At 43.7% G+C, this 21424-nt stretch overlaps 1 protein-coding gene across 6 annotated transcripts; it reads left to right on the top strand.

The window, feature by feature from the left end:
* Positions 1-235: 235 nt before the first annotated feature.
* On the top strand, positions 236-17877 carry gata3 (GATA binding protein 3). Of its 6 annotated transcripts, none has more exons than XM_071920546.2 (6): positions 236-325; positions 6030-6384; positions 7549-8082; positions 10518-10777; positions 13503-13628; positions 16234-17877. In XM_071920546.2, the coding sequence occupies exons 2-6, from the start codon at positions 6150-6152 to the stop codon at positions 16522-16524; spliced, it is 1446 nt and encodes a 481-aa protein (XP_071776647.1). In that variant the 5' UTR covers positions 236-325; positions 6030-6149; the 3' UTR covers positions 16525-17877. The 6 variants fall into 6 exon arrangements, with proteins under 6 accessions (XP_071776647.1, XP_071776645.1, XP_071776653.1 ...); XM_071920544.2 differs by lacking the exon at positions 236-325 and adding an exon at positions 5464-5882; XM_071920552.2 differs by lacking the exon at positions 236-325 and having other exon boundaries at positions 5465-6384; positions 7549-8025; positions 10731-10777.
* Positions 17878-21424: the final 3547 nt, after the last annotated feature.

The raw sequence follows: 21424 nt of genomic DNA, 5'->3' as shown, positions 1-21424 counted from the left end.
TTGAATACACCGACCCGGAAGAACTCGCGTGTACAGTACAGTAAGTACGGTAAGAGGCCGCGTGCTTTGGTTGGCCCGTAGGAGCTGCAGCCGGTAGCCTATGTGCGCGCGTGTTTCTGCTCGCGGTGTTGTGTGACTCCGAGACCGAGGGCGCGCGCACCACGGCCCCCCCCCCCCCCCCCCCCCCCCCTCCCTCCCCCCTCCCGACCACGGCTCGCTCTCTCTCTCTCCCTCTCTCTAAATGCCATCGGCGCTTCCATCTCTATGTCACTCTTTCTTCACATCTGCAGAAAAAAAGCCTCCATCCGCCCAGCCTCGACTACAGGTCAGTAAATATTTAGATTTCCTCTAAAGCCGGTGCATCCTGGCATTAGCTTTTCTCTACATGCTAGCCTATATCCAGTAGGCAGCCTCTGCCCTCAGCGGGTCTGTGTGTGTATGAGCTCACCGTGAAGACAGTGTTATAGCCTATCTATTAATGATGGGAAACTTTTGTGAACGGTTTTGCATATGTTAGCCTGTGTACTCCGGTTGCAAAAGCCACAACGCCACAGTCGTTTTGGCATTTTTGACTTGACACCGCTCAAGAGACGAAGGGTTAACCGGTGGTTACGCCTTCATTTCTCTCCAAATGAGCACCGACTGTCTGCACTTGATGAAATAGGCTACTGTTGAGAATATAGGCTACAACATAGCGACCGCCATTGTTGTCTTTAACGTCGCCCATTTGTGTTTGCAAACCGGCTGTTTGTTGTTGACTTGTAGCCTACAGGCTGGAATTTCTTTTACAAAAGAAAATTCGCTTTGATAATAAGTGACGACGGACGGTTTTTCCACCGACATTCACACGCGTGTGCCAAGAACGAGTTGGGATTGATATACGTGACAGCCAAGTGTATTTCTTAAAATATTTACCTCACACCGGCCCCAAAATAGCGCAGATGAGGGATTTTAATGACCTATTACCGCCTAAGTTGGTATAGGAAGAATCCCATATAACCCGTGAAATTGATCTGATTACCTTGCCGGCGGGTCATAAAAAGGAGTTGGGCTTGCTGAGGCTGCGTTTTCCCGTTATTAGTTCCCCCATCTCGTCTTTGGTCGATATGTCTTGATATGGCGGTGAGAGTCGCTGTTAGAATGAATAGGATGCCAAATTAAGGGCATCACACGCGCGCTGTCACGGGCCAAGAGCTCGAGCGGTTATTTGCATGCAGGGAGCAGAGCGCGCGGAGAGACCTCGCGCACCATTCTATTGATTACAACGGCTGTGTTTTTTTTTTTTTCCCTTAAAATAGCCAGACCGGCCACTCACATGATACTGAATATTGTATTGTTATTAAAGTGTTGTCACGTCTTTTAACCCGGGATAAAACCTGCCACCGGCCTCCAAATTAGGCCATCCATGACAAAGATGGGCAGCGGGTACTGTGTTTCATTTCGTTTTACTGTCGATATTTTGTTTTGCACGAGTCCGTTAAGTTGTTAAATAACCTGAGACTTAGGCGTTTTGGCGTTGTGGATTTACATTGACCCTAAATCTAAATTCAGTCAAATAAAATTAAAGTGGCAAATGTAGGCTACGTAGCCTAAATATTAAGCTAACGGATGACTTTGTTTCTGTGGGGGGGGGGAAGGGGTGAAAAAGGCCTAAGGTTAACTAAATGAAGGATTACATCAGTACATCTCTGAAAAGGCGAGACACTATAAACACAGATAGCCGAAGCATCACACGCAGTTGTCAGACCGTTGTGTTTTTCTTTTTCGGTTCGAAGAATGACACCAAATATTAACTCGAAGAAAAAGCAATTTCACCGAGCTTGTTCTCATTTCAATCATTCTAAGAAATCCACCTCAGTTTTCAAGTTTCATGCTCAACAAGCAGAATTTCACGCCCTCGTTTTGTTCTAAGAAGCCGAACTGGTTCACATGCTGATGGAGTAGGCTAGAAGCTTCTTTCTTGAAAAGACGACAGAAAGGCAATAAATGAGTCACAGAGCAGGCGATGAAGCCTCTGCTGCCCGCGGTGCCATGCCGGCTTCAACATTTAGACTGATAGAGAGCTTAAACAATTCATACTGATGTGTCCCACCATCTCTACCACATGATTAGCCTTTATCATTTGAATCACTGTTGACCGCGCCGTCCACACACAGCCATTTATATCCTCATCACAAAAATCTAATAATCTAGTATCAGCACAGCTTTCCGATTTTCATACAATTTATCATCTAATTTCTAGTGTTTCTCTCCGTTGCATCATAGGCTATTTACGCCATCTTTTATCAAGATAATAATATAGGCTATAGCCGCGCCTGTTTGGACAGTTTTACCTGCTATATTGAATTGAATGAATGTGTAAAAAAAAAAATAATATATGGGCGGACTAAAGCCCAGATGCCTGAGCTTTGATAAAATAGTATTAATGAAATGCCCCCCCTCCACTTTTTAAAAATTTCATATAGCCTATTTATTTAGTTTCCTAATGCACATGCCTATTTAAAATATGAGCATATATATAACAAACACATTATTATTATTATTTGCCTATTATTATTATTAGTAGGCTAGGCTAGTAGTAGTAGCCTAGCAGTGTTATGTATTGTATTATTATTGTGATTTTATCTCCCTAACCTCTGATTAATCAGCTGATGAAAGGAAATTATTATTTACACGAAGAAAAACATTGATTATAATTACAGATGAGCCTAGAGAGGAAGTTGAGGCACACAGTAAACGCAGAGACTTTATCTAAAAATTTCATCCCCCACACTGGCAATGGAATAATCCGTCGGTGTCTTAAATTCTCAGCCGCAGTATAAAAAAAATGGGCTGTGTCCTGATTTTAATCAGGCTTGGCTGACATAATCACTCAGAAATTATCTCTGCCATCAACAGCCCGACCATCCACCGCCAACATTTATGAATCAGCCTTTACGCACACGCAGCGCTGCTATTTGTAGGCCATTAACTTCAAAAATAGACTAATGCAGGTTCTCATTTTGGAGACACACACACACACACACACACACACACACAGACACACACACACACACACACACACACAGAGAGAGAGAGAGAGAGAGAGAGAGAGAGAGAGAGAGAGAGAGGAGAGAGAGAGAGAGAGAGAGAGAGAGAGAGAGAGGGAGCTGAACCCACTATTTCTCCTTTTGTGGCGACAGTTTGGGATTAGAAATGACAACTTTTTAAGAGAAGCAGCCTCACTCCGTGCTGAATAAGCTCTGGCGTTATTGACACCGAGGCTTGGGAATCAAGTCATGGGATGGCTTCCATGTCCCATTCTCTAAGCTTCGATACATCCAGTCAAGAAACAAAAAAACATAATCGGGATTTTAGGCTACATTTACCGTCATGTGTTGCCTCCGAGCACCTATAACGGGTACTTTGTGGATAATGGCTCCGCGATACTTTTCAAGAGGATAATTACACGAGTCCGCTGACAGCTTGACAATGGCAGCTACAGCAGTTTGCATCCAAGTTCAGTCTCAGGTTTGCCTGAGTGAGACATGCTCTCTCTCTCTCTCTCTCTCTCTCTCTCTCTCTCTCTCTCTCTCTCTCTCTCTCTCTCTCTCTCTCTCTCTCTCTCTCTCTCTCTCTCTCTCCAGGTAGGCTATCCTGGAGAGGAAAAATACAACGCTCTGCCAAGTCTCTCTCACTCCGTGCTCCCATGCACCCGACTGAGAACAGCCTTGATAAGAGAAAAAAAAATGAAAATATGGACGAATAGACTAAATCTAATGAAGTCATCTCAACACCTGAACATGGTGGCTAATCGTTCTAACGTGGCCTAATAGGGTTACACATTTGAAATGTATGATTCTAATTAGCCTATAGCCTCTCAGTAGCTTTACAACTGATTAGCCTATATTATATAGTATTGATTAAGCTGGATATTCCATTTCGTGCTGCCAACCCCGAGTAACCATGAGGCAGACGTGCCATTTTTGTGCAGTCAATGAATTCCCCAGTAAATCTACCCTACCTGATATTAGACTGTCACACATGCATGTGGTGATACGTGGTGCAAGGGCGTGCGCGCTCCCGCTGCCGAGAGGCTGCGCGCTCTCCGGAGAGGTTCATTTCCTGACTGTTTACACCGTGGTGACGTCACATCCAGTGGCGTCGCCGAGGCTGCCCGTGTCAGACCCCCACCGCCCCCACTCTCTCTCCACACACACACACACACACACACACACACACACACACACACACACGCACTACTCTATTCTACTATTACATACTGCCAATCTGAAAGTATGGAGAAGCCAAACTGGGAATTAGACACAAAATACTTCCCCAAGGACCAAACCCCCTTTTGCCGTGCAATCAAGTGGAATAATAAGAGATGCACGGCATCATGCCTGACACTGTACATGTGAATGACTATCTGGCTTGATGTCAGGGTGAAAAGGTTAGGCTGCTCTTTAAATTAGTTACTTATGGGTTTTATTAAATAGGGGAAAGCGATGAAAAGCGCGCTGATGTAAATCACTCCATCTGTAGCCTATCGTGTTACATTTAATGCACTGTTTTGAATAAATAATGACATGCCCCTTTGTTGCTTGTCTATTTAAGTTGGCGGAGTGGATAGACTATAGCAGAGCCTACATGCGAGTTGGGTGGAAGGATGCTGGTAAGTTAACTGACGGCCAATAATAGCCTACATTAGGGATTTTTTTTTTTTCAAACTATAAGCTCAGTCTCCCAGGCGTCCTTGTCCGTGCCTGCTTCACGGTGAGAAAATCGGCTCAATTTGGATCTGCCATTAGAATAATGTGCCTGTCACCGCGAGAGGACGCACTGTCACAATTTTAAGAGCGTAAATGTCCCGCAACCTGCCATTGGCCCTGAGCAACAGGCTCTGCTGCAGCCTTTCTTCTCTCTCTCTCTCTCTCTACGGTTGTGCACAGATAAACTGCAACAGACTGTTTGGAAATGTGCAGCCTTCACTCGGCACTATAATAAAACAGACCTATTGAGACAAAAAGCCTCTGTGTTCTTTATTATTTCAGTTGGGATCTATTGGTTTAGATGCCGCTGTGAGGTCTTACTGTGAAAACAGTCCGATTTTTAATGTTTGAATTGTTTTGAATTAATAGCCTAAATATACACATATTAATATTTTGTAGCCTACACATTAGGGGTGTAGGCTTCCATAATGACTTACTAATATCTTCCATTACTGTGAACTTTGCACCCCAGGAAATGTTTTCATTTATCGAATGTGTGCACCTTTGATAGGCCTACCAAAAATAAATATTCCATTAAATTATGATTTATATTATTTTTATTTTTTTTATTTGCAAGGTCATTTAAAAAAAATCTCTTGCAGCACTTCTTCTGCATCTCTCCTGGCCCACGTTATATTCAATTAGGGCAGGCCCCTCCCCTATACTGATGACACTGACAGACCCTCCTTAAGTTGCGTCGCGCCACAGCTGTCTGCAAGCATTGAGCTGCCTGGCGCCATCCTGAAAGAATGCCTTCACTGTAAAAAAAAAAAAAAAAAAAAAAAGGGCTGGAGAGAGAGAGAGCGAGAGGTAGAGCAAGGGTGAGTGAGCAAGAGCGACACAGACAGAGAGGGAGAGAGAGAGAGAGGAGCGGAGTTAATGGAGAGGGCTGCAACTGCGCACAAACAGAGATTTGATCAGTGAGTTTAACTTGCTGGTGCTGGTCAGTGTGCAGTAAAGCCATCTACTGCAAACAAGCCCCGCGCCTATAGAAACCTCAACAACTTGTTGAGTCGGGCTAAAACGTTGACATTTTTTTGAGAGGAAGAAGTTCAGGAACTCCGCGTGGGACCTGGATACGATTTTGGAGCTATTTCTAAAACAACACCTCTGTTGCATTTGTAATGTAGGGTATGTTTCGTGTTTAAATATCTTTTTCGGCTCGGGTAAATTCACGTGAATGTGAATCCCCTGACTATTTAGTCGTGCTCTGAACAATTTGAGAATTTCCTTCTGGGTCCAGAAAATAAGACAATAAATTGTTCTCTCTATCTCCAGGTGATCGAAACCAGCGGCGGAACCTGTGGATTTAACAAAAAGGGATTTTGGACAGACTGTTTCTTATCTTGTGACTTGTATCGGTTTGCTTCGGTGTGCATGAACATTTGCTAAAAAGCAATGGAAGTAAGTGCGGATCAGCCACGATGGATGAGCCATCATCCCGCGGTGTTGAACGAGCAGCATCCCGGCTCGCACCACCCGGGCCTCGGCCACTCGTACATGGACCCTTCGCAGTATCCCCTCGCAGACGATGTGGATGTACTGTTTAATATCGATGGACAGGGGAACCACGTCTCTCCATACTATGGAAACTCAGTCCGAGCCGTCCAGAGGTACCCTCCTCCTCCACACAGTAAGTATAGGGCCTGTATAGGCCTTTTATTTGATAATATGCAGATGGATATAAACTATTTGCCGTCATTTCCCTCTGCTGTAGAAAAGACTAAAACAATTCCTTTCGTGTATTTGGAATTATATCTATTATTCGACTGTGATCCAGGTTGTGAACCAGGTTTCGGTTTTGGCCTGAGATGACTTTGTCCTAAAACATGAGAGCTTAGGTGTTGTGAAACCTTGCCGTACATGTATGGTTTACCTCTCGTGTGTCTTCTTTGGTTTCTCTCAAGTAGCCAGACAGCAGATATATACCATGTGCAACCTCGATCCGTCTTATTACTGGTTATAGCACATTCCTATTCACAACTATTCTTATTCATACTCATAAACAGACAATGACATTCAGCGGAGTTCTTTATCTGTCAAAGAAGTGCTTCAAAAGCCCGTGCGTAATTTGTTTCTGGATCAATCGCCTATTCAGTTACGGCTCTAAACAAATGGATTTGTTGGCACATAAGTCACAAATACCCCCGGCATACTTGGTGATGGCCAGTAACATGTTTACATTTCTGACCGCATGCAAAATATTTATTATAATTACACGCCGTTCATGGGCATACACAGAGTCATTTGTGGAGTGTCCTATATCTGGAGTGCAGCCTCTAACTTCCTGAATCGTCAATCACGACTTAGTTTCTCTATGGGAGGCTTTCGATGCAGACTTACAGCAAGCACTCATTTATTGCATAGGCCTCTTTAATGAAAAAAAAAACATAAAGGGGAAAAATAATGCACGTGTGTGTGTGGCCACATTAAACCCTCTCTAGTTTCTCTTCATATCACGGGATCAAACGATTACCAAATGGCACCGGAGTCCCGATACAAAATATTTTGATTTGCCGCAGACCCATTTGAATTAAGGCCTTATAGCCTACAGTACAACTCCTCTGTTCAAAATGAGACAAAATGATATGTCAAGAAATATGTGCCGTAAATTTGTCTTAATTATCATTTGTGTTCAGTGTCAACTCAGGTGTTCGAGGTGAGATCGCAATGTTAAGGCCTAAAGCTTTGGCTAATCGTCGTGATACTTTGAAATGCCATGAAATAAATGTGGTAGGTTTATTTGAAAGGGAATAAGACCAGGTTGTCATATTGTCTTTTTTGTGCTGCAACCCAGGTAGCCAGGTGTGTCGTCCGTCATTACTGCACGGCTCTCTGCCCTGGCTGGAGGGAAGCAAAGGCATCGCCCCGCACCACAGCACTTCTCCCTGGAACCTGAGCCCCTTCCCCAAGAACCCCCTGCACCACGGCTCCCCGGCCAGCCTGTCCGTCTACCCGCCGGCCTCCTCCTCCTCCCTGTCCGCCGGCCACTCCAGTCCGCACCTCTTCACGTTTCCCCCGACCCCTCCGAAAGACGTATCCCCGGACCCGGGCATATCCACCCCGGGCTCCAGCAGCTCCGGACGGCAGGAGGATAAAGAGTGCATAAAGTACCAGGTGACCCTGGCCGAGAGTATGAAACTGGAGTCAGCTCACAGCCGGAGCATGGCATCACTCGGAGCAGGGGCATCCTCTGCCCACCACCCCATCGCCACATACCCACCCTATGTCCCTGAATACGGCCCAGGCCTCTTCCCACCAAGTAGCCTGATAGGTGGGTCATCTTCTAGTTATGGTTCCAAAACAAGACCAAAAACAAGGTCCTGTTCAGGTAGGCGTGCGCTTTATTATATTCCCATTTGATCTAACATTATTCCCCAGATTGCAGCCTTAATGATAGCCATGTTTGATCTCACTATATATATATATCCTAATATGCTCATGGCCAGTTCATTCATTCTTCACATGAACAACCTCTCCTTTTGGGGCTAAAGGCCATACAGGGAAACCTGTATTGCAATGGCTTTGAAAAGCCTTTGCAATATGCCTTAAAGCTCTTTCATTTCACCATCTGATTAATCAGATAAAACATAATAATTATAATAATAATACCAATAATAATAATAATAATAATAATAATAATAATAATAATAATAATAATGATGAGAATAATTTTAACAATTTAACCTGACACACATTGTCAATTGAAAATAAAATCTATTTCTAAGACGTTATATCAACAATGAAAAAAATAATGATTTAGATAACCTACATTCGTTGGAAAACGAGGGCGAATTAAACTAACAATTAGCAAAACAATTCTATTACACAGAGTTAAGTCCATTGGATATTTTTTACTAAATGAAATCAACATGACGCAAATGAGTTCAGAGTTGTAGGCTAAGCTTAATTTAGGTCAAGAGTTTTTCTTTCCTCCTCTCCACTTTGACTAACAGAGAGGGGGAAGAGAGACAGAGGGGAAGCCAGCTCTCCGGGCTGTGTCGCCCCGTTTATATGTTTAAGATAATCCCATTACTGTCAGACCAGTGCACGCCACAGTTGCATTGTTTACCCAGCGCCGGTACCGTTGGTAGAGCACCGGATGCTGCTCGTTCATTCATAGGGAATAACGGGTGAGCCGTCGCCGCGGCAGAGTGCACCGCTACCGAGGGAGGGGAGAGAGCGAGGGGGGGATATTTCCAAATTGCAGGGGTAATTATTTTTATAAGGTTATTGCGGCACTGCTGAAAAGCAGTTTTCTGTAATTAGATTAATATCAGTGCCACATGCGCGGCTTTGACGGGAGTATAGAAAACAGTGGATTAGTTGATGCATATCATCGGGATTATTCAGCATCATACATTGGCCTATTAATGTAAATAATGATTTTAATTCCGGGATAATGTGAGATAATGTGCGTTTAAAGATATTTGCCGATCTGAAGGGACTCCCCTTTTTAATGATGTCATCAGTGCAGTGTGTAGCCTACTCCATGCAAACTTCATATTTTAAAGAAAGCATTAAGAAGCATTGTTCCCCAAACCCGGAACAGCCCTTGTGCAATACAAACATCTGCATAGCATAGGTCTATGTATTTTATTTCTCAAGCCCTATGCATTGGATCCGCTACAGTATACATTTGATTTGGCTGCGTTAGACAGTGTTTTCGCTTGGAGAAAAAAAAATTACCATCGATTCATAGTTGTCGAGGCCTTTGCATATCTGTCACATCTAACACGGCACGACCAGAACTGACGCATCCCCGTCTCTCTGAAGTAGTCGGGCAGCTTGTTGCAGTCGAAAAGGGGAAGTGCGGATGCATAAAAATGCAAAGGCTCGGCGTTGCACAAAAGCCCTGTATGCGCCTATGCTTTCAAATAATCTGGCTGCGGTGCTCCGTTGTTTCAGTTTCAGACCCCCTAGAATTAAACTGTTAGTGCGCCTCTCACCTGTCGGTGTCACTAGAGAAGTGTCAGTCAAACCCAAACACTCTTCAATCGTTTCAAAACACAGGGATTAGCATTTTCAGACTTCATAAACATAGATAAAAAATATAGATACATTATTATTATTATTATTATTATCTTTATTATCATTATTGTTATTATTATCATTATTATTATTATTGTTATTATTATTTAAAGGAGAGGTTGTGCTGATGAGAGAAAGAAGGCCTGTTTTACTATATATTATACTATATATTTATCATGGACCACAGTGGATTTTGGATAGTCTCACATCCTATTCAAGGACACGTAGCTTGAAGATAGTGTTGTGTATTTCAGTGAATGGTGTTTACTATTAGCCTAATGGACCTTAATGCAACTGGTTTATTCACCAACACTATGTGTTTGATGTATTTTTTTAAATTTTGTTTTTATACATAATATCACTGACACTCTGCTATTTAATTCATGCTATACAATAACAGCAATGAGACATTACACATCTATAATTATTATTAGGCTATCATTATTATTATTATTATTATTATTATTATTATTAGGCCTATTATTGTTATTATTAAACCGCTTTATATCATTATTGCATGCTTTATAATCCCAATATATTTCCTGATATTTCACTAACCTTTTCCATTCTCAGCATAGATTATATGGATCAAGAATAAATGATTTTGAGGTTTTAGGGACCAACTGATCTGGGCGCTGTCTCCATGTTTTTTGTCTGCATGTGTGTGTGTGCGTGCGTACGTGCGTGTGCGTGTGTGTATGTGTGTGTGCATGCGCGTACTGTTGGCTCTTGCAGAAGGTAGAGAGTGTGTGAACTGCGGGGCCACGTCGACCCCGCTGTGGAGGCGGGACGGTACGGGTCACTATCTGTGTAACGCCTGCGGACTCTATCACAAGATGAACGGGCAGAATCGCCCTCTCATCAAGCCCAAGCGACGACTGGTACGTCTCTACCACATGTTTCTATTGATGACATTTCCGTTTCTCTCTCTCTTTTTCCCCTATCCAGGAAGAAGTAGGCCTATTAGCTGCAGGAAATTGACTCGACAAGTGCAGGTCTCTGTTTTCAGATACCATAGCAAACTGCACAATTCTTGATGTAATGATGATGCCATTTTTTATTTGCCTCAGCTTTTTTTGATTCACAGAATGCTCATTTATTCTATTTGAACAATAGCTCCCATATGCATTGTGGAGATGTTTTGCCTCCAATAAAGACAAAACAGCTTTGGCTTGGTTGCTGTGTAGGCTGCAGGCCTATAGGCCTATGAGCTCCATATTATATAAGGGACTTTCTCATTTCAGCACTTAGGTTATACTTAGGCTAGATATTTTTCTTGTGATTGCTTTAGATGTAGCCTATTTTGCAGTTTGCAGTATTTCAAGGGGAAGCCCCTCTCTTCAAGACCATAGAGCTGCATCTCATACGAGCTCCAGAGGAGTTCCCCCTGTCTCTCTTCTTGGCTAGATGAAAAAGTAAAAAAAAAAAAAAAACTTTCGAGGCAGAGACTGTGGCTGTCCAGCTCTGCTCTGGACCTCTTCTCTCCCTCGCCTCTAATGTGAAAACCCGACTTCCCAGGAAAAGGCTGCCGGATATCTGAGCAGCGCAGATAAGTCGCTTTTAACAACACAGCCCGCTTCCCCAGTCTAAACATAAAGGCTGCGGAGTCCGAGCCGGGCCAGCACACAGTCACGACTGGAGATTGTTTAGTGTTAGAATCTCTGCCTAATAGGCTACATGGGCGTCAGTTGGGGATGGCGGGGTATGGGCACTTGCCACTCCTAGTGAAACCAAATGTGACCCAGTAGTTTTATCATTATGATGGAGAGCAAAGATCAAGCAAAGCTGCCAGAAATCTATTTGGAAGCCATATCTAAAAATCACATCAGCGGGACATTCAGGACAAATGTTCCCTTTAATCTGAGAGTTTGGTGACCGTCTAATAATTCATCACACTGACCAAATAATATAGTCAGTCATCTTTTTATTGCCCCACAGAAATTTAGTGGGGACTTTGCCAAAGCTTAGTGTTCAGTGAATTGGCCTAATATTCAAAACACAAGAGGGAGAAGAGAAAGTAAAATGAGGGCGACATTGCGAAAAAGGGAAAATTAAAGCGAAGATATAGGGAAACAGTCCTTAAGTGTACGGGCGATGTCAGCCATAATACATAGATTATATATAGACTTAATAGACATAATAGGGTTTATTCCTGAGCCAACAGCCCCCGACCTGCTTCGTTATTCAAACCACACACCAGCAGGGGTTATTAGGCCACCAGATGTGGATAATTGGAAATCCCTCCCAGAGATAATGTAGTCCCTTTACGTGGTGTGTCCTTTGCGGTCACCTGTCTATTGATTGTTTTTAGAGATTATAACATCAATGTCAAGCCATTGCAGCAAACTGGGTTCAGAGGCAAGCAGTTAAATCCATGGGAAGACAGAGACTTTCACTATGTCAAAATTAAGTGTAGGCTATTTTTTTCCCCAGTAGCCTAAAACGGGGCCATAGATTTTCCCTTTTTTTTATTACGTTGTTTAATTGGCGTGCAGATCCAATGAATTATCGCCATGAGGTTATTATTAAGCCAAGTATCCCTGTCCATGTTTAAAAAAAAAAAAATCTCTTCCAATTGCACATAGATTCTAAAACAACATCATACTGTAGGCTACAGTAACGCTACAGCCTAATTTAAAACAGGTTTTTTTAAAGTTTGATTCCAAATTTATATGAACATGTTCAGACCTTCTTTTAATTTCAATTGTTTAATGTCATGAGCTCGATATTTAAACAAACCTCCGTGGCACAAACACTACTGTTACTCACGCACTTTAAGGGGAAATTTAATCAGATTTAATAGCTCCCATTTCAAGGCACTGCTTTTATGTCTTCTGTAAATATTTATTCTTCTGAAGGTATGTGCCCTATGACGCTATTTTTAGCCTCGAGTCAAAGCAGCTCTGTTTTTGGTATTTCTGTCTTTATTTCAAACTATTTTCAGCTTTTACTGAACGCTACAAGAATTCTTATGGGTGGATACTGAGAGGCTTTGGTATTATGCTATATACATATATATATATATATGTATATATATTACCAGTGTCATGGCAACCAGAATAAAATATAGGGCTTTGGGTCAAAACCTTCAAAATAAACCCTTATTTGACTAACATGTTTCAATATTTTTGAAAAGCCTAATATAAGTACAGGAGTGAAAATAAAGAATGTATAAGGAGGAATCTGTAGTAAATGAAAATACAATTGCTTTTTCTATTTCTTTCCTTTTCTTTTCTTGTTTTTTTTTTCTTTGCAAAATGTGCTTTTTTATTTAATAGTAGCCATGTAGACCTATGCATGATGCCATGTATACAGGGCTGCCACAAATATACAAAGAAATTCTCCAACACCAGACTAATACCAGTAAACTTGGAAGGGCATCTCCATTGTTGTAAATCTGTTTTTTTAACCAACTCCATTGGCACAGTTTTGCCTAAAGGCTATTGAATGGGAGCTCTAGATCCTGGTGTTAAGTTTGTCAGAATAAGCCACCAGTAGATGCTTGCCATATTAATCTGTCATAGGTCACACATTCCCAAACACCAAACCTATCTACCTATCTATCTTAGAAAAATCCACTTTAGCCCATTTCAGTAGCAAAGTAATGGGAGCCCTAGATCCTGGTGTCAAGTTAATCAGAATAAACCATTTTTTTGGATAAGCTGTTATATGGTCATGTGACTTATTTGGCATTTCTCTCTTCTCTGTGTTGCCGTACAGTCTGCAGCCAGGCGGGCAGGGACATCATGCGCGAACTGTCAAACGACAACGACGACGCTGTGGCGGAGAAACGCCAACGGGGACCCGGTGTGTAACGCCTGCGGCCTGTACTTCAAACTGCACAATGTAAGCAATACAGCTGCATATGCATTATAGTAAGATATCTACTAACTTATCTAAGCATGCTCTCTCATGTCGTTTTTTTTTCTTCTTCTTCTTCTTCTTTTTTTTTTTTTTTTTTTCAAATCCATCCTCCCTGCCCTCTTTATTTATTTTTTTCTCTCATTCTCCATCCTGTCCTACTGGGCACCCCCCCGCCCCTTTCGCTATTAAGTGTGAATATTTTATCTGGCTCGTCCCTGCAGAGAATTTCCGGGGCACCGCGATAACAAATACTGTAGAATTAATATGATTTATTGGCAGTAAGTGCGAATCTAAAATGTATAAGAGCCGAAGTGAACTGAGCCCGCAGCCGCCTTGCTTTTGAATATTAAAGAAGGGGCTTAATTAAAATTCGATTAATTTCCAGGCCGATTTTTATTTCTGGCCTTTTGCTTCTATCCGCGCCAGGGAGTTGGAGTCCCCCCTCTGACCAGCAATCCGTCTGATTCGTTTTGGGTTGGTTAGTGCTTCACCACATCATTTCACATCCTCAATCTGAAAACCCCAGGGACTCGTTTATCTCTCTCTCTCTCGCTCTCTCTCTCTCTCTCTCTCTCTCTCCCCCCCTCCCCTTTCACAGAGCTGTGCACAGAGCTGTCACTTTTAATCAAACAGCTATTATAGCTGAAAATAATAATAATAATAATGATAACAATAAATGCCCTGAGACCAGATGTAGGTAATTTTTCCCCTTCCCAGAGACAGGGGCAGCGCTGCCTTCAGAGTTAATCAGATAAAGGTAGCCTATATCCCATATCCTTATGTGTAAGGGGAAGAGTATCCCGCTATGCTCCCCCGCTTGTCACGCAAGCGCTCCCTGTTAAATCATTTTCCCATGTTGCTTTTGGCAGATTGTTGGGGACTGGAGAAACCGATTCAGACCAAGGTTATAAGGAGAGAAGAATAATATTTCCCAGTTACATATTAGCATTTGAACTGACCCCGACCTCTGCGTAATTGTGAAATTAGTTTATTTTGGTAAATCCAGACTTCTGTTTTGCTCCCTTTGAAACAAATTCCACATTCTTCATGGAGAGTTTAGCGGAGTCCCCGTTGCCTGCGCATGTTGTCGGTGGCGGTCGACCAAAACACCTGATGGTAGCAATCTGTTGTGTCCCGTAACCCCCGGGCTCAGATAAGAAGCTTGTGAAAACAGAAAAGTTGCCACAAACATGAAGCCTTGTTGACACCCAAAGCACAGACAGTCTTTGTATACAGGGGTTTCTCAGCGCCTGCTTAAAGTGTCTTCCCTCATCTTTGATTTCTCTGAGTGAGGTGCAGTGCGGTCAGCTTTGACACCTCTCTATGGTCGAGGTTTCAGGTGGTTAGCTGCTGGTACGGGGAGGGAGGATGTGAGGGGCCGTGCTGTGTATTCTGCGGTGGTCATTGACTCAAACACATTGGCTCGGCTTTTGTTTGATGTGCCGGGGTGGCGGCCGAGCGCAGGCCAGAGGCCCAGGGCTTCCTCTGTGAGATGGTAGACATCTCAGCATCAAAGAGCAGAGGCCTGACCGGCTTTAGGTGGGCGTAGCATGCCTCAGTGCTAGAAGGAAGGCAGACAAGGCAGAGAAAGTCCCCCGGTATGGAGCCACATCTTAGAGAATGAAACCACATCACTGGGGGGCCACAGCTCTCTGCCCTCCACTAATCATCTAGGCCACTCTGCTTAAAGAGTCAGCGAAAAATGCCAATGTCTCAGACAGCGCGAGAGTGAAGAAGAAATCCCTGTTCCCATTTCCCCGGGAAGAACCGCTCAGAAAGATCAGGAAGGCAGTCGGCCTCATCCACCTCCCCTCATAATCCTGCCTAGAGCTGGAATTCCATCATCCAGCTCTCATTCCCGGCTAAACCTATGCCGGAATATGGCAGCTGGGGCCATTTTGGCCAGGAGACGGCCATGTGGTTGAGATGGAGGGTGGAGAGGAGGACTTGGCCGACGCCGGCGGTCGTCATGGCCATGTGTCTCTGTGGTCGACTGGCTACACATTAGCTGCCAGACCCTTCCCCGTTTCTCTTTTGCACACATTCTCTCTATCTTCCCCCTCTTTCTCTCCCTCTCTCTCTCTCTCTCTTTCTGGCATGGCCGTAGCCTCAGATCCAGTCCAGCTTAAGGGAATCAGCATTTAAATCCAGACGAATGCGGACTCACCCCAACACAGACACACACACACAAACAACCCTCTCTTTCAGGATGGGACAGCCAGATCTGCCCCATAATGGGACTCCATTACATATCATTATGTCTCCCCAAAACCCCAATCTGTCTTCACAAAACTAAAAAGCTCAGTATGTGCCACGTTTTCTTGTTTATTTTGTAACTTGCTGCCACTCCTCAATTACGGTTTTATATTTCTTTGTTGCTGTGTTGCTTAATGAAAATGGACCCGGAATAATGAATGCCATTACTTATGTTGAATAAGATGCATTCCGAACTGAATCTCCGCTTAAATAATTTTCTATCTCCTTTAGCCCTAACCATCAGCGTTGTCTCACACATGGACAAAATTAGATGGAAGTCGCAGAAGCGCAATACTAACCTGCCGTTTTCTCTTTCCTTTTGCGGGACCAGATCAACCGACCTCTGACCATGAAGAAGGAGGGCATCCAGACCCGGAACAGGAAGATGTCCAGCAAGTCCAAGAAGAGCAAAAAGTCCCACGACAGCATGGACGACTTCTCCAAGAGCCTGATGGACAAGAGCAGCTCCTTCAGCCCGGCCGCCCTGTCCCGCCACATGTCCTCCTTCCCTCCCTTCTCACACTCCGGCCACATGCTGACCACCCCCACACCCATGCACCCCTCCGCGAGCCTCCCCTTCGCCCCTCACCACCCCTCCAGTATGGTCACCGCCATGGGCTAGACCTCCCCCCGCGCCGTGCCGCCCCCCCCGACCCCTCGAGACCCCCCCCACCCCCCCCCCCACCCCGCCACCGCACCCCTCGGTACCTCTGTTGACCCGCTTCCATATCTTAAAAAGACAAACAAACCGCTCCTCGGCCCGACCTAAGCTCCCCTGTCCCACCGCCGAGTCGCCTCGGAGCGAGAAAGACAGGCTTTAGGTTCCATTGTCCTCAGTTGTATCTTATTTTTATAAAATCAAAGTGCACCTCTGCGATATGAATGCTTCGCAGACTGACTTGACTGTGGCGCACTGACCTCCGGGAAGACGTTTCCCTCCAACCGGGCAGAGAGACGAGAGCGTTTTCTCTCCAAGCCACCGCCACACACACAGACTGTCCTCCCAGCTGATCCCACGATAAGGAGCTCCATTTGTGTACAAAAAGCCATTTTTTTTCCACACACAGACGCAAATATTACAAAAACAGACATTACGAAAAGCTAACTTTTATGACGCCCTCTCCCTTTCCCCAGCCCGCCTCTCTTCACCTTGCACCTGTGTAACAGGTATACCCCCCCCGCCCCCCCCTCCCGCGCTCCCCTTCCTCTTCCGCCGAAGACGAGGGGAGACAAACTTTGAATATATTTGTACAAATTGTATGAAATACAGTACATTTAATGAAGACTTTTTAATTAAGTAAGAAAAAAAAAAGGAAACATGCCTCCGGGCAGCTAACGACGAGAAGGGTACGAGTCACGGCAGGCGGAGAGACTTGCCGCCGGAGGAGCGAGGAGAGGACGCCCCTGTGTCCTGGAGGAAAAGAGAGGGAGGAGGTGAGGAGACGACAGGGAGAGACTGAGAAAGGGCAGGCCTCTGTTTTTGCCTGCTGGAATTGTGTTGCATTAAGTTTGCAGAGAGTCTTCGGCTCTGACTGCAGGCGTCTCTTTTTTTGGATGTGCTATAGGTCTCGGGCAATTGGTTTGTGTTGACACACACACACACACACACAAATGTGCACATGTATCCCACCCAACCCCTCACCTCCACACACACACGCACACACACACACACACACACACACACACATACACACACACACACACTGCCACATTGGATCACCTGAAAGACTTTCTTCCTGCCCACAGATTATATGCATTGTGAAAAAAGTTCCTGTATTTGTTATTTGTATGTATAAATCAGAGTACCAAAAATACGAAAGAAACAAAGATGTAGAATTATTTCTTTATGTTATGCAGACTGAATGGTTGTAAAAATTTAATAATAATCACTAGTGTAAAATATGACTGCTTTTTGTTTCGTAATTTTTTTCCTCTTTGAAAATAATAAACTAGTTTAATCTCTGTTGACATGTTAGCCTGTGGTTGAGAGCCTTCTTTTTCTGTGTGATCTTTGACACATTTGCCCCCCACCCCCACTCCACCCCTCCCCACCACCACTCCACCCCTCCCCACCCCCACTCCACCCCCTCCCCACCCCCGCCCCGAACCTCGACACCCGGCCATTTTTTTTTTTTTTTTTTTTACCCAGCATTCACAGCAACGGCTCTTGTGGTGGAGCACAAACAGGAAGAGCAGAAATAAACAGTGGTGAAGGAGGAACCAATCACATGGCAGGGTCACGGAGGCCAGGCCACACAAGCACTGAGGGCTGAAGGGACTTTTGTCTCATCCTACTGATACATAAATATACACCGACCAACAAGCACAGTGTCAACACACATCCACTATCTGCCAGTCATTCACTGACGAGGATCTATCAGTGAAGAGCATCGCTTCAGGCGTTTTCTTCTGACTCATGCTGCCTTACTGAGCTGTTTATGAATACGACTGAATTTATGAATAATGCTTTCCTGACACTTGCCTAATATTCGTCTGACAGCTAATTACACCTAAATGTAATTTATACTTGGAAATACATCCGCTACCTGTTTGAGTGTAAAGTCATTACTATATCATACAGTCACATCATCACATGCCAGGGCCTGAAAATGACAAAGAAAAGTTTGACAGACCAACAAAAACCCCTTTTCCACACGTAAACATAGCGATTCTAGCCGTGTATAATTTCTGCTGCTGAGAAATGATTCAAGTGCTTTCGAACTGGGAAAGGAAAGAGGAACTATGTCGGTTTCGACCGCTGAATTAACCGCAGAGTGGCTGGAGCTTCCTCCACGCTCGAATTCTATCACCCTTCCTTACCGGCCGCACCGCACAATGCGCTCCACATCCATTATATATCTGGCAGACTATTCATAGAAAAGAGGAAAAAGGGCAAAGGGCAAAAAGGCTTTTTTACCTTTTAGAGGGCTTTTGTCTTCGATAAAGCCCGCTAATCACCTCAGCAAGGACAATGCGCCTGTCATCATAATGTTGGTGCAGATGGAGGGTTTGATTCATAAGGTCCAGCTACAGAATTTTCCCCCAAAATCATGAGGTCAGCAACAGATTTGATGCTCATCATTGATGTAATGGTAAACAAAAAGGTGAGTAACCTACACAAAAACTCAGAAAAGCAGTCATTTATGCTTTTCTTCTTTAAAGACTATCCTCATATAACTTACATCAGTTTCACTACTCCATAGTTACTATTCCATTTCATATTTACTATCCAATTACTACTATCCACATAGTTACTATTCCATTTCATATCATAAAGATTCATGTCAGCCTGAAAAGGTTATGTTCCACTTACTCACTTCTTAATAAAGAAGTGAGTAAACTGAGTCAATGTGGGTTTACCTTCCACTACATCCTCTTCATGCATTGTGCTTTGGATAAAGTTCACTGTCAGTGTGTTTTTTCCCCCAGTTAACTCATGCTGCACATCATCAGTCTCTTCAGATTGTCCTCCTCTTATGCAGCACACTTATTTGCGCTGGTAGCTATTGTCGAAATATCACAACCCCGTAAATTCTACACAGATTTCCAGACCAAAAGACTATTTCAAACCACATTTTCCAATATTGAATATATTTGCACAACTGGCATGCCAAATTCAATTGCTGCAGCCCGTTCAGAAAGGCCATACAGAAGTCAGGTATTTGGCATCATTTGTTTCTGAGCCTCTGTGTCCAATCGGGAGATTTGCTCCTGTGTTTTAATAGCGAGGTCAAGGGGGCGTGTGGAATGAGAATGGGGATAGCTGTGTGTGTGTGTGTGTGTGTGGAGGGATTGGAGGGAGCTTTGCCCCGCAGCGGGACCCCATGGCCCCTGGCTGACCTTTCCCTCTGGTGTTTGGCGGTGGACGTCTGCCAAGCGTTAGCTGGATGTGCGGCGACCGACTCAGGTGAGGAACGCGCGGCGACGGACTCTCTGTGATCCGTTCTCCTCTTTCCTCCGTCATCGTGGTCCCAAATGACTTCTTTCCCTCCGTCTCTCTCTCTCTCTCTCTCTCTCTCTGTCTGTCTGTCTCTCTTCCTGTGTCTGCCTCTCGTCTTTCAGGTGAGGACGATGATAGATTTGTGTGTGTGATCGTCTCTTGGAAACTAGTCCGTCTTCATCCAGGCATCGCTGCTGTCACCGGCAGCAGAGGTCAGGCCCGTGTGTGCGCGCGTGCGTGTGTGTGTGTGTGTGTGTGTGTGTGTGTGGAGTGGTAGAAACTCAGGGTTAACGTCTGGCAGGAACTTTGTCGTGACTTTGCGTGTGATGAATGGGATGTGGTGAAAAGTAAACGTTGAAATACCAAAGCACTCACTTCAAATGATTAAAAATGCTCTTTGACTTCCTCCGACGTTGCACCATATGATTGTTTTCAAATAATATAACAGGAACAAACAAATAAAAATTACAACTTTCATTTGATTTATCACATACATTTCGAGAAAATCAGTGTAAGCCACTGAATTTGACTTGATATTGAAAATGATCAACAATCTACACCACAGTAAACAGATAGTTGTTTGTACAAGATATGTCATTTGTTTCACCTCACCTTTATTTTACATAATGCATCATTTCCCATTGCAGCAATGTGTTATCATGATCCAGGTCCTTTGAATTAACTGGAAGGTCACTTATCAAATAACTAATGATTTTTATATTTTGACTATAGTTAGCCCAGATTCAAATGGTGTTTGTCCTGGAAGTTGCGGCCAGTTATCAAAGTTATTTCCTTAAAAACTTAACTTTGAGTCAGCATGTGTTATAGTTGGCTTTCACACAGCCTGACTGTTTTTTCATTCATAATCTAGGTTTGAATTTGTGACGGATCTGTGTCAGTGGTGGTCGACCAGGCCACATGTGGGGGAGCTGGTTGTGTGTTGTGGGTTAATAGTTATTAAAAAGTCTACCTCCTCTCCCACAACCCAAACCTGTCAAAGGTAACCTACTTCTGAATGGTGGAAAGTATGGTGCAGCACCCTTTATATGATAATTCTCACTATCCTCACTAATATTACTATAGGGACTTATACTGTGAATAGTGAGTTGATAGTGACAGTATATTTTTCTATAGTACTTTCTATCTCCTATGGTATCACCATAATATCCCTACAGTATTCCTATGGACACTTATAATGTGTCTATGGTACTCACTAGTGAGTTTATGGTCTGCTATCTCCTATGGTATCACCGTAATATTCCTATAGTATTCTTATAGGGACTTAGTGCGCTATATGTATGTCATATATGTTACTTATAGTGATACTGTAGGAGCTAAAAAGTACTATAAAGTCACTATAACCTTGCTATTCAATACCACAGACACAATATCTTCCTATAGTTATATTATAGGAATACCATGGGAGGTAAATAGTAATATAGAGTATGATAAAGTCACTCTAAGCTGACTATAAAAATATTATAGGGATATTATAGCCACTATAATATCCCTGTAATATTCCTATAGGAACCTATAATGTCTTAAATGTATGCTATGCTACTTCTATCTCCTATGGTATCAC

Source organism: Centroberyx gerrardi, chromosome 24 (genome assembly GCF_048128805.1).
Source record: "Centroberyx gerrardi isolate f3 chromosome 24, fCenGer3.hap1.cur.20231027, whole genome shotgun sequence".
Lineage (NCBI taxonomy): Eukaryota > Metazoa > Chordata > Actinopteri > Beryciformes > Berycidae > Centroberyx > Centroberyx gerrardi.
The sequence above is the reverse complement of the archived record's forward strand: the minus strand, read 5'-3'. Positions and strand labels throughout refer to the sequence as shown.

Coding starts and splice junctions, on each gene's coding strand:
- gata3 (XM_071920546.2), top strand. CDS start 6,150: ATGGAAGTAAGTGCGGATCAGCCACGATGGATGAGCCATCATCCCGCG. Junction 10,778..13,502: donor AATTGACTCGACAAGTGCAG/GTCTCTGTTTTC, acceptor GTTGCCGTACAG/TCTGCAGCCAGGCGGGCAGG. Junction 13,629..16,233: donor TGTACTTCAAACTGCACAAT/GTAAGCAATACA, acceptor TTGCGGGACCAG/ATCAACCGACCTCTGACCAT.